Source organism: Diabrotica virgifera, chromosome 6 (genome assembly GCF_917563875.1).
Source record: "Diabrotica virgifera virgifera chromosome 6, PGI_DIABVI_V3a".
NCBI lineage: Eukaryota > Metazoa > Arthropoda > Insecta > Coleoptera > Chrysomelidae > Diabrotica > Diabrotica virgifera.
Genome location: NC_065448.1, coordinates 104,147,794 through 104,162,468, shown reverse-complemented (window position 1 = coordinate 104,162,468; position 14,675 = coordinate 104,147,794). Strand labels below are relative to the sequence as shown.

The 14,675-nt window shown below is 31.3% G+C and overlaps 1 protein-coding gene across 2 annotated transcripts in view; it reads left to right on the top strand.

The window, feature by feature from the left end:
• The window catches only part of LOC114334214 (protein N-terminal asparagine amidohydrolase), a 268,207-nt gene that overhangs the window by 234,876 nt on the left and 18,656 nt on the right, over window positions 1–14,675 (top strand). For both annotated transcript variants that reach the window (XM_050652704.1, XM_028284249.2), the window contains exon 4: window positions 2,239–2,421. In XM_050652704.1, the coding sequence (XP_050508661.1) occupies window positions 2,239–2,421 (183 nt within the window). The remainder of the gene's footprint in view (window positions 1–2,238; window positions 2,422–14,675) is intronic.

Below are 14,675 nucleotides of genomic sequence, written 5' to 3'. Positions count from 1 at the left end.
GTCAAATCCGCAATAACTAGTTGATTTGCTTAAAATTTTTAAATACATTCACGAATTTTTAGACACAATAAAATAATTGTTTTGTTTTGTTGTCGTCTCGAATAACTCATTAGCGAAACCGGGTTTGTTTTATCACAGCTTTTTCGTACATAGACAACCGTTCGCTTTGGCTGCTCATTGACAACTATCAGTCAGCTTCAAGTAAACATTTTTGTAGATATTGTCCTGTAATTACGTTTGTAGAAAATATATTGTATGGTATGCGTGTTAAAAAGTACATTTTTAAGGCACTCATGTGAATTGCAGAACTCGCTTTCGCTTATTCTGCAAACTTTCACATGCGTGTTTTAAACGTGTATTTTTCACACTTATATCATAAATAACTATTATAAATCCAGTTTTATTTATTAAATAATCTTACCGAATCGCCCTCGAGCTCATTCTTTCAGTTTATTTGGTTAAATGTGATAGTTTTCAAAACTAGAAAATTCGTTGTTTGTTGTTATTAACAGAAACAAAATAAAAGTCAAAGTTTTTCAACCTAATAAGAATATTAAAAATATGTTTAAAATATAATATTTAATTCAAAAATTTATTGGACCATTCTCCTGGTGACACTTCCATGGCTTCTAAAAATTGCAAACCAGATGGATGCTGCAGTGAAGAAAAAAGGGGATTCTAAAAGTTGCAATAATTAACAATCCCGTCTACAGCTTAGTAAATTCCAACGGAAAATGGACCTAGTTACTCTATAGGAGTAATACTAATAGAAAAATAAAAATGTATACCATTTTTATTCAGTTGCAATTCGAAGGCAAAACTGTCTTATTTTTCACTTATGTAGTACCGAGAGCGCAAACCAACACTCTAAATCGATGATTTTTGCCTCTTGGTGGAGGCATCATCAGAGGCGTAGTTTTGCTGTTCTCTGCCCAAGTGACAAACCTCCGAGAATTGTCCTCGCACTGCAACTGACGTGCAAACTTTGACTTTGACTTTCATTTAGCAGATGTCACTGGGAACTCCATAACGTTTCATTTATCTTTCATTTTTGCGTTTATATTTTTCAAAAATACTTATTCTTTTTCTCAGGATTCGAAAAAAAATTAATACATTTAAAAAGAATTCGATCGAAATTTTTAGCCTACGCTTTCAAAAAGGATTAAAGTAATTTACATTTTTGTATTCACTATTTCAAAAGCTTTTAAATGAGGTGTCACATGATGTACCTAATTTTCCATTTAAAAAAATCAAAATTATGCCTGTCACCTGAAGAGGGATCGCGTAAAGTTCGAAACATTGATGCTATAATATACTATGCTTATTTTAAAAATCGACCTGTTGGAGCGTTTTGGTTATGTGCTAACAATAAATAAGTTAATAGGGAGGTGTAACACTTATTCCAGCGCACTGTATAATTGCTTTGTTAACTAAAAAATTCGTATAAAATATACTTTAATATCTAAACTATCTAAAAAAAAAAGTTAAGGAAACTTACAGTTATAATAAACTTCAATTTTTAAAAATAAAAATGTATACCATTTTTATTCAGTTGCAATGCGAAACCAAAACTGTCTTAACTTTTACTTAGATCAGAGAGTGCAGCTAGCACTCTTATCGACGATTTCACCTCTTGTTAGAGGTTCATCAGAGACTGCATAGGCTGCTTTCTCTGGCCCAGGTAAAAAATTTCGACATATTAATCCTCCATTGCAACTGACGAGAAGGTTCCGTTGAAACTTTACCACGCTGCAGACGGGGGTTGTGAATTGCATAGTGTAGAATTCCTTCCCTTTTGTCTTCACTGCAGCATGTGTGGGTGCATAGGAGCACCCACCCACCCATGTGTGGAAGCATAGGAGGTGTGACCAGGAAAATGGGCCAATAAGTTTTTCAATTAAAAATCTTTTAAAAATATATATTTTTGTCGAGCATGTCCTATGTGAATGTTCGGAGTTATCGTCAATACGAGAGTATGCGTTCGGCGAGCCTTGGCCTACACCTGCCGATATAGGGGAGATGTCACCAGGTGATTTGTCCACCTTCCTGGAAATGGCAGGATGGATAATGAACTAAGGACGACAACCCCCTGGGAGGATGTACAATGGGTCAATTGTGGCCTAAGTGCTGTGGGACTTGACTCACACTCCCTACTCTACAGATACAGAGACAGAGAGATTTATTTTACAAATATTTTTATTAGGTTGAAAAACTTAGTCTTTCAATTTTTAATTTTAGGCTCTGGAGCAGTAGCAATGGCCCATTTGGATGGATCGGGAACAGACGAAGCAGTATGCACAATGGTTCAAAGAGTCCAGGAACTAGCACTAGGATATCCAGAAGGCCGTATAGAACTTCAACTTATTGGTGGATTTAATGACCCAAGGCATTATTCTGATGAAATATTTTACAATGTTCTAAGTACGTATAAATTAATATTTTAAACCTTATTTATTATAAATTACGTCCGGAATACTGTGCCTCCGACTGAGGGGATAAGTGCAACAATGCATTGACTTATATGACAGTCCTGACAATAGGGATCGTGGCCTGTATAGAAATATTAAGCGGGTATGAGTTAATACTGTACTCTGGTTGCATTCATGATAGGTCTGGATCCCGCGTATGAAAAAAGTTGATTAATGGCAAGCTGAAAATTTGTTAAAAGCTTAAGGGTGTCTAGTCGGACAAACTTTGATATAGGGGAACACTGGAACAGGGTAAATTTTAATTGTGGAACAGGTTAAAAGTTTGGAACGATCAGAGCACGAAAACGTCACATATGTATTTGGTCCGACAGAACTTCCAATTGATTTGTTACCCTTTCATGCAAAAATGAATGATGGCTGCTATTTATCACCAAATGGACATTATAATGAGTGGAACACGTCAAATGATAAGAATTATGACAGGTGATAAATAGCAGCCTGATTTTTTCATGAGAGTTTAATGAAAGGGTAACAAATCAATTGGAAGTTCTGTCGGACAAAATACATGTCACTTTTTCGTGGTCTGACCGTTCCAGATTTTTAACCTCTTCCACAATTAAAACTTCCCTTGTTTCTGTGTTCCCATATATCAAAGTTTGTCCGACTAGACACCCTTAAGCTATTAACAAATTTTCAGCTTGCTATTAATCAACTTTTCTTTTATACGCGAGATCTAGACCTATGATGTTTTGGATAAATATTGTAATAGCACCAGTTATTGGCCTCTTAAGGAGAGCACGTCGATATATCTATGAAATGTTTTGTCACTGTGGCCTATTATAACTATTTTTAACATCAAGGAATTTTATTATTATTTTTACATATTGCAAAATTTTATCATTTTAATCTTTCATGTCTGAAAATATTTTATATGTGTTCTTTTGTAAATATGCAAATGAACCAGTTATTGGCCACCCTGTTCCAATTATTGACACCGTATGTGTTAGTGATTAGCCATCATTTTTCAAAGTGATATTTTACCAAATAATTCGTAAGTTAAAATAGGTAGATAAGTAGGTGTTTGGGTAAGCAAGGATTTTGTGATAAGTGTGGACACAAAAAAAGATACATCAAAGTAAACTTTTATTTTCTATTCTGACAAGATTCGCAAACGTATACTTGATCTGTGTCGCCATAGAATCTTGTTATGCAAGTTACATGATATGTTCTAAGACACATTTGGCATATAATGCCTTCCTTACACTCTTTAATATTTATTACACATAAATAACACACCTTTAGAAACTTTTTGATTTTTAAAATGTAATGGAATGTTTGATACCAAGTTTCGATTTTCGAAGTGTGAAGGAATAGTTGATAATAAATTATCAGACAGAATTGTAATTTTTGTTGAGGACTGATTTGTACTATCATCAAATAATTTCCGTTTGGGTACAATTTTTTTCTAAGTGCTTGGAGATTTAGTGTGGGCGAGAAATATTTTCGGAGATAATCTCAAATTCGCTTCTAGTGTAGGTGAATGCTTGCAAAAGTCAATATTATCTTGGTAATATACAGAGCTTGATGATTTTGTGTGAGAATGAAATTGTGGTGTAGGAACTTTGACAAATTCAGGTGGTGGAGGCTCAAAAACTTCAGTATTGTTACTTCTACTTTCCTGGTTTAGAGGAGAAAACACTTTCAATGTTGTCTTTTCTTGATATTTTTCAATAGGAAAGTGAACTTTTACACCTTTTTTTAATTTTGATGAGGTGATTTCTATGGGTTGTCTTGAGACTTGTTATTCGAGCTTTTTATTTTCTTTAATACTTTGTTTTTCCTTTCTTTCAAGTTTCCTCTGTTCCATTTTACGCTCTTCTTTAATTTTTTTCCATTTTTTCTTTGCCTATTTTTCTTCTGTCTGATGAAGTTAGAACAAATGGAAGCTTTTGAGTTTGCTTCTTTCCTTTTCGTGCTGGATTATCTGGCCATATTAAGTAAGTCGCAATAGATTTATTTGTAGCATTTACAGATATATTTTCAGAAATGTTTAGGGATTTCTCGGGTTTTTTTGATCTTCTTTAACCGTTTTCGTCACACTTGATTCAGCTTGATGTGTGTATAATATTCTTTTCCTTGCATGTTGCAATTTTCATTCTCAGGTATTATTAAGGTTTCGTTCTCGATTTCAGGAATGTTTACAATTTCAGTATCATCTATTTTTACAGGTATATCATTTATATCGAAAACTACTGCACTTGTGTCTAAAAATTTTACTTCTTCGTCTAAAATTTTGTCCTGTTCGTCCTTTGTAGATATTTCTACCGAGGATTTTTCTGTAAATGCTGAAAAGATTTGTTTCAATATTTGGTAATCATCAGATTGAGTTTTACAATTATTTCGACATAGCTGTTTCATTTTGTCATTGCCAACTATTTCACAAAATTGTTTATAAGAAATTGTTGTATTTGGATCAATAAGTGTTGGTAAATCATTGTGTTCATCCAGATTATCTTCAGTTTCAAATTCTTTCCCAAGACATTTTGAATAGTCAAGAGCAGAACAATTCCAAGAACATATACCGCATGACCTAAACCCACTTCTGATAACATCTGAATTTAACCTATCTATAGCAGATTTTAAAACAGAGGCAAACTGTACTTTCGTTAACACTTTTTGGGAGTTTTCTCTCCTAAACTGAAGCACAGCTTTGTTCCAAAAAGTTTTTAGAGACTTAAATGCAGCCACATCCGCTGGTTGCATTAATCTAGTGGCATTAGGATATAAAGCTACTAAAATAATTTTCAAATCTGTACAAAGTTGACTTGTCTGTACAGTTAAGTGGGTTTTGTACCCATCAACAAAAAGTATCACCGGGCTTGTAATATTATTTCGATCTAAATAAGGGTTAAATATATTTCCAATATATCCATAAAAGTTTTTGTTGTCCTTCCAACCATTTTCTGTTAAACCAATACCCCACGAATTCGGCACAGCACTTAATATATCATTTGGCAATCTTTTATGCGGATAAATTATCATAGGAGGTAAAAAATTGCCTATTGCAGAAAATGTGAACATAACTGTTAATTTAACCTTTGGGTTATGTTCAATTTCATAGACGTTTCTGGAACCCTTCATAGCCAAAACCTTTTTATTTTTGGGACATAAATAAAAACATATCTCGTCACCATTGAAAATTCTTGTTGGGTCTTGAAGAACGTCTGAAATTCCTTTTTTATCTAGATAAGATTTTATGTTGTCAAACCATTTGGTAATATCTCTTTGGTTAATGTTTGAACTTGCTGATGTCACTCCCTCTGAAGTCCTTAGCGAAATGTTGGGTTTGCGCTTTAGAAATGCTGATAGCCATGTTCTACCTGGTCTATTTTCAACAAATGGATTAACTCTAGGGTTGCCCTCTAAAAATGATTTAACGGAGTCCTTAATGTCGTTAACACGAACAGGAAATCCTCTATTTTGACAATGAAAAATCCAGCGTTTCAGTTGTTCCTCTTCATCCTTCGAAAGAAAGGGATCTGGTCCATGCGTTATCTTGTTATGAAATTTTTCACTTTTCCGGTAACTTATGGTGGCTCTGGAAATATTAAATATTCTTGAGGCTTCTCGTTCACTTATACCATTTTTAATCAACTCTAACGCTTTTTTAACATAGTCTTCCGAATACTTTTTTATAATTGTCTTCAGTTTTGGATCGTTTTGGCATATTTTCTAAAACAATTTATAATAATTAGTTATTGGCCACACATAAAACACTAATTATTAACATATGTCAATCACTAGATTCTTACAAAATCTAATGTTTTAGTTATTGCCAATTCAGGCCAATAACTGATACATTGATAATTTCTTGCATTAGTAGTTGGCCACCTTAAAATTTACGTTATTTGAATAAATAACGTTATATTCGTTACAGTCGGAAAAATTAAAGAATACCCATGAACAAACATATAAAACACGCTGTATTTTCCTGTCACCATGTCACACAAAAAATTGGCCAGCGCAAGTACATGTAATAATTATTGTTACATGTACTTGCACCGGATAATTTTCTTTGTGACACGGTGACAGGAAAATACAGCGTGTTTTATATGTTCGTTCATGGGTATTCTTTCATTTTTCCGACTGTATGTAGTTTGCAGCAGGACATACACTATATTCACACAAAAACATACATAAAGTAGAAAGTGAATTGCAGTATATAGTACTTACCGACCAACACAAGTTTTTCTAGGTAAATAACAAAATTTCGGTAGCAAACTAGCGGCACAGAACAGTGTCTCGTTTAACATCGAATACTGACTAAAATGTAAAGGTTACCTTGAAAGTAGATGTGGCATACGCTAGGAGACATGTTGCCAAACTTAAAAAAGTAGTTAGAATTAACAAAATACCAACATTTTCCTAAATTCCAATTAAAACATATCAGTTAGGCCAATAACTAGCACATGTCCAACAACTGGTGCATTTACCCTAGACCGAAAATATTTTCAGGACATCGTAATGAAAAGACCTCCCATTTAATAAAAATCGTACTAAAATAATAACAAAATATTCCAGAAGCAAACTGTGCCTCCGTTCACTTTTCCGAGAACTGACTATTTTAGAGGGAATACCACTGCATGTTAGAAAAATTAGGACGGGGTACTGGAATATTGAAATTCTTACATAGTCCAGGGTAATAAGGCTTTTTCCATGACACTTCAACAGCCAGGGTACTGAAGCTTTTTTCGATAGATAATACCTCTAAGAACAAATTGTAACCATTTCCTGCGTAGGGTCTGGCGGCCATTTTTATTTATAAGCAGTTTAGTGTCAAGAAATGGCCTTTTTCCCTTTTTTTTTAATTAATAGAAAACAGTTAGACTACCTATGGTTTTCTTAGTACAAACATTTTCGAGAGAATGGAAAAAGCTTTAAATATACAGTGCTAGTCAAAAGTCCGTACCCCCGTCGTATCTTTCGAACGGTTATACCTATAATAGGGAAATTTGGAGGGAGGAAATAAACGGACGTGAGATTCTTAACTAGTCATGACAGGTGACGTAATAGTGACAGATGACGTTACAGAGCCACTGTGATCGATAACTTTAACTGGGACCTTATGGCAAGTGATACCTCGTTTGAAAGGTATTCATAATACTTATTCAGTCATACTAATGCTTTTGGGTTTTAGTTGATTTTGATTTTGGTGAATAAATTAAATGAATATAATATTTTAGTTTCGCATTTAATTAATAAAAATTAAAATGTTTGCCTATGGATTTTTTTGTCAAAAATTTGACGTTTTTCAATTCTCTAGTAGTTTTTACGTTAACGTCAAGCTTTTTGACAAGTAATTATATGCGGAATTTTGAATTTTTTTATTTAAATGCGAAACTACAATTTTATATTTATGTCATGTATTCATCAAAATTAGCTTAAACTTAAAACAAAATTAGTATGACTGAATAGATATTTTGAATACCTTTCAAACGAGGTATCACTTGCCCTAAGGTCCAATTTAAAATTATTGCTCATAGTGGCTCTGTAAGGTCATCTGTCACTATTACGTCACCTGTCATGACTAGTTAAGAAGCTTACGTCCGTTTATTTCCTCCCTTCAAATTTCACTATTATAGGTATAATCGTTCAAAAGATACGAGGGGGGTACGGACTTTTGACTAGCACTATATAAATATAAAATGGCATATTATTAAGTTTAATATACTCATTTATTGTTAATATAATTGTGAAAAAGGTAAGAATTTCAAAAAATTTAATTTTGCAATAACTATTTTAAAAATAAGTGCACATAGTCCAGGAACCGAAGCATTTCACCTCGCAATTTTTACAGAATGGATCGATTTGCTTGAAAATTTGAGAATAAGTAGTGGATAGTTCAAGGATCAAAATCTATATGATGCCGAAAGGCGCTTTTACCATGGGGTCGGTTGCCACCCCATTTTAAGGGTGGAAATTTTTTATTATATTTTGACTGCGAAAGTTGATAAAAACATTAATTCTAAGCAAAAAATGTTCTATATATTTTTTTGATAAAATTTATACTTTTCGATTTATTCGCTATCGAAAATGTTAGTTTTATATAGAAAAAATCAATGTTTTTCGATATATACTCATTTACCATTCACTCAATTTTTGCCGTAGAAAAAATTTTTTCAAACCAAGTTCTTGGGAATTAAATAACCCACAATTTCATATAAAAACATTTTTTCGTATATCTGATGCTAATCTTTCTATTTTGAAGAAAATTGCATTTTTTACCAAACTACAAAAAGTCGTTATTCGCTTTTAACTCTAGTTTTTTAAAAACTAATCATTCTAAACCAGTCAAACTTTTAAAATATATTAATAATACATAAATAAAGAAGAATTAATAAGGCCAATGACTAAAAGCAAAGCTACCTTACATTATTATGCTTCCAATTGGATTTCTTTTTTTTTTTTGAAAAAAAATATATTGATTTTTTAACCGTAACCTTTTTAATTTTTATCTTAGAAAGTTTATTAAAAAATAATTTTGTAGGTTTTTACCAGATATATAAGAGTGTTAATACCAAATCCTTTTAAAATACTCAGTCGCAAAAAGTGGTGACTTTGAAAGGGTTGGTAAAGGTGATTTTTGCATGTTATTACAAGTTTTAATTGTCAATAGCTCACTTAATTTTTACCATAGAGAAAATTTTTGCAAACCATGTTCTTGACAATTAAATAAGCTACAACTTTATATTTAAATATTTTTTTGTATCTCTGATGATAATCTTTCTATTCTGAAGAAAAGGGAATTTTTTACCAAACTTCAAAAATTCGATATTTGCTTTTGACTCCATTTTTTTTAAAACTAATCATTCTAAACCAGTTAAACTTCTAGAACCTATTAATAATACATAAGTAAAGAAGACGTAATAAGGTCGATGACTAATTTTAATCAGGGTGGTGATTAGGGGTTTGCTTTCGATCACTTTTTCGCTGAAAAATATAGGGTTTGACATTCTTTTCATTATAAGCCACCTAATTTTTGAGCTAAAGAATTTTTTTATTTCTGAAGATAGATATTTTTAAATACTTCAAATTAGTTTAAACAAGTGATCCTCGAAAAATGCATAGTTTTCCCGTCTTTTGACTTTGAAACTACAATATTTAGCATTTGCCGAAGAAGACCTAACATATAATAAAGTATAGCTCGATTACTATTGGTCTTAAAGAAAATTTAGAAAAACGGTTTTGTTGATTTTTTCAAAAGGTACATTTTTGTTAAGCAAAGTTGTTTTGATAAAACAAAAACTTTTTGGGTTATTTGCAGAAAACTGATTAAAAACATTAATTTTTTTAATATAAAACTAACACTTTCGATAGCGAATAAATAGAAAACTATTAATTTTATCAAAAAAATGTATAGAACATTTTTTGCTTAGAATGAATGTTTTTACCAACTTTTGCGGTTAAAATATAATAAAAAATTTTCACCTCCGACATGGGGTGGCAACCACCCCCATGGTAAAGGCGCCTTTTGGCATCATATAGATTTTGATCCTTGGACTATCCACTACTTATTCTCAAATTTTCAAGCAAATCGATCCATTCTGTAAAAATTGCGAGGTTTTGTCCTATTTTAAGCTTCATTACTTGGACTAACAGCTTTGAAATTTTTGGCAAATAAGGGTTCTTTGGTGCTTAATATGTGACAAAAATATCAAAGCGATTAATTCAGTTGTTTAAATTTTATTCAAATTGTTTATTCCAGAGAGCTTTTTTTGTAATAACATAAGTCAGAATAAAATAATGTGTAATAAGAACCATTCTACAGGTATCAAATGAAATAGCATGAGCAAAATTTAAAATTGGTTTAAAAAAAGTGAATTAAAAATGCATGTATTAGTTATAAATAATTATGCAAAAGTATGGTCAATTTTTCCTTATAAACTTTTAATTTTTTTATATCACAAATTATATATATTTATTACAATTTTTCATCAATTATCATATATACGACATAACAATACTTGGCAGTTGTGCACCCAAATAACGGTAAAAAAATATTTTTTTTTGAAAAAAGTTATTCAAAAAGTTTATAAGAAAGAATTGGCGATACTTTTCTATAATTATTTACTACCAATAAATGCATTTTTATTTACTTTTTTTAAACCAATTTGAAAGTTTCTTGATCTCATGCTCTTTTATTTGACATCTGTAGAATGGTTCTAAAATCATTTTTTTTCTGACTTATGTTATTGCAAAAAGCTCTTTGGGATAACCAATTTGGATAAAATTTAAAAATTGAATGAATCGCTATTTATTACCAATAAATGCATTTTTATTTACTTTTTTGAAACCAATTTTAAAGTTTCTTGAACTCATGCTCTTTAATTTGACATCTGTAGAATGGTTCTAAAATCATTTTTTTTTGACGTAGGTTATTGCAAAAAAAAGCTCTCTGGGATAACCAATTTGAATAACATATAAACAATTGAATGAATCGCTTTGAAATTTTTATCACGTATTAAGCAGCAAAGTGCCCTCATTTGACAAAAGTTTCAAAGCTGTTCACTTATTTTTATAATAGCTATTGCAAAATTCATTTTTTTGCTATTTCAACTTTTTTCGCAATTATATTAACAATAAATAAGTATATCAAACTTTGTAATACGCCATTTTAAAGCTTTTTCCATTCCCTCGAATATGGTTGTACAAAGAAAACCATAAGTCTTAATTATTTTCCATTTATTTGAAAAAAAAAAGAAAAAATGCCGTTTTGTGACACTAAATTGTTTATAAATAAAAACGACCGCCAGATTCTATGCAGGAAATAGTTACAATTTTGTTCTCATAGGTATTACCTGTCGAAAAAACGCTTCAGTACCCTGGCTGTTGAAGTCTCACGAACAGGGTACATTTTTGTCTTATTACCCTGTCCGTGGCCTAACAGGTAAGAGTGTGGAGTTAATAGACACGCTTAAAAGGAGTAGAGTACATACTGTTTTCATTCAAGAGACTAGGTGAAAAGGACGAAGGATGGAAAAACTAGGCGAAGGATATTAAATGTCGTATGTAGGAAAAAGTAGCACGAGGAATGAAGTTCGTATAATTGCTGAAAATAAAATGAACAAATGCAGTAGAAGCTGTAAGAGCGAGTGGTAGCAATGGCAGTGAAATTTGTGCTTAATAAAGAAGTATTGAATGGTGTATGTGTGTGTATGCTCCTCAAACAGGGCTGAGTGAGATTGGAAGAAAATATCAGAGTGACAAAAAAGAGAAAATTAAAAATAAGTATATTAGGGAAAGTTTAGAGGTGGCATCAATGAATCTCAAAATAGGAGAACATAGGGTAAGATAGTTTGGCCATATTCAATCTCAAGTCACTCAATACGAAGACGCCTAGACATAATATGTCGCTAAAGGGGATTAATATTAGTGTGACCTAAGGCAGAGACTCGTAATAATATCGTAGTCTTCAGGTTTTATAAAAAGCCAATCAATACGAATGTTCGTACTACATATATATATATATATATATATATATATATATATATATATATATATATATATATATATATATATATATATATATATATATATATAAAATATTCCAGTTATTCATTGGTTTCTTTTTTATTGTAAAAAATTTGAAAACCATTTTCTTAAGAGAACATAATAATATGTATATGGAATTTGTTATATTATTTTAAAAGCTCTTATCTCACTCAATAATATAATATGTTTTTGACGATTGTGTTTCGCCAAATTAACTTCTACTAAAAAATAATGTCATAATACTTCCGTAAAATTTTACTAATTTAGGCATTTTTTGGCAATTATTGTATAGTTTAACGTGTATCACCTCTTCCAAGAAAATCATTTATCAAAAATTTGTGACCACAGATGTTTCGATACAATAAACGTCTCTTTTTCAAGACAATGAAGTCGATTTTACTAAGTAACAAGACATGTAGTCAACACACACTACAAATTACACCATAATCTGATTGCGAAATCAACTATACCATACCAATGGCCTCTTTGTAATTTATGTATACGGCAAGACAATTTCCTCTTTTATTTAACCCTTATCCGGGCAAGGTGGGTCCAACAGGCCCGAGACGCCAATTCTTTTATCATAAACTGATAAAAAAAAAGTTATTGAATTTTATGCATCACTGAATTTGTTTAGAAGTATGTTTCCTTCAACATAGTCATGAGCTTTTCAAAATATGTATTATCATTTCTGAAATTATTGCGTCGAAATAATTTTGTCACGTAAAGGGGCAACACGGGCCCGTCGGACCCTGTTTGTATTTATACCCAAAGTCTAAATCTTTGTTACAGCAGTTAAACTGGCAGTCAGGTATTGTTTTTGTGGATTATCTAAACGACTTTTATGATTCAGGAAATCCAATAATAAAGTCTAAACGTGTAACAAACAATGATGTGAACATCAAAGAGATGCTAGGTGTTATATCTATTCTAAATGAATTTTAAAAACTGATAAGCATTGTTGGAGTTCAATAATATTGTTAGGTAGGTAGTATATTCTTTCACGGTTTTTGCTCTAAATTTTAAAGAACCGCTTGGATTGACATGAAATTTGGCATACTTATAGCTTATATGTCAAAGAAAAAAAGTGATATTGTGCCGATGTGTGCTTTTGCCCTGGGGGTGACTTTCACCCCCTATTGGGGGTGAAAAAAGATATGTCCAAAATAAGTCCGGAAATGGGTAAACTGACTAATTTTAAGTAACTTTTGTTCTATAGAGCTTTTTCGACAAGTCAACACTTTTCGAGTTATTTGCGAGTGAATATGTTCATTTTTCAACAAAATAACCACATATTTAGACGGTTTTTCGCAAATAACTCAAAAAGTAAGTAATTTGTCGAAAAAACGTTCTTAGCAAAAATATAGCCTACAAAAAAGTAAAAAAAATGGTGTACCCGCTAGGTCTCTGGATCTCGTAGAATCAGAGCTATAGCCAATGAAAAATAGATTCATATTCACCAAATTTCAAATAGAATATTTCGACATGAAACATCCAAAAAATTAAGCACTTTTTGGGGAAAACCCCTTAAAACTGTTTTAAAGTGTTTAAAAAAGCTTTATTTCTGTTTTTTACAAGAAGTCTCTAGCATTAAATTTAAGCATGTTACGCTCAAAATAAAGTTGGTCAATTTTGTTTTGGCAAAAGAAAAATCGGGAAAACCACCCCCTAATTAGCAACTTAAATGAAATTAATCGTTACCGCTTCACAAATTATTTTACTTATTTTGTGTTTATATGATCTGTAAGTTTAATTGATTCAGAGTGCTTATTTTTAAAAAAAATTTGGTTTTAAAGTAAAATTTTTAAAAATTTTAATTTTGAACAATATGCTTTTTTTCAAAATAACTTAAAAATTGTTAGAGATACCAAAAATCTCGAAAAACAAAAAAGTCAGCATTGCTTTTCTGAATATCATGTATTTTTTTGTTTTCCTGTTAGACAAAAATTGATCAAGATTTTTTGTACTTTTAACTACAGCCTTTTCAATAATAAGGATTTTGAACCAATTAAACTTACAGATTATATAAAAAATAAATACACGACTCAAGAAACTTGTGAAGTCGTAACGATTAAGTTTATTTAAGATACTAATTAGGGGGTGATTTTCTCGATTTTTTTACCAAAACAAAAAGGGACTAACTTTATTTTGAGCGTAACTTTTTACTTGTGATGCTAAAAATTTTTTTTATAAAACAAAAATGAAGCTTCTTTTAAACACTTTAAATAAGTTGTAATGAGTTTTCCCCGAAATGTGCTTCATTTTTGGTTATTTCACGTTAAAGTATTCCATTTGGAATTTGACGAATATGAACGTATTTTTCATTAGCTATAACTCTGCTTCTACTGGGTATAGAGACGCGATATATACACAATTTTCTTTAAATTTTTTACAGGCTATATTTTTGCTAAGAATGTTTTTTCGCCAAAATACTTACTATTTGATTTATTTGCGAAAAACCGTCTAAAAACATGGTTAATTTGTTGAAAAAATGAACATATTCACTGCCAAATAACTCGAAAAGTATTGACTTAGTGAAAAAACTCTATAGAACAAAAGTTAATTAAAATCAGCCAGTTTATCCATTTCCTGACTTATTTTGGACGAATATTATTTCACCCCCAAGAGAGGGTGAAAACCACCCCCAGGACAAAAGCACATATCGGCACAATATCACTTTTTTTCTTTGACATG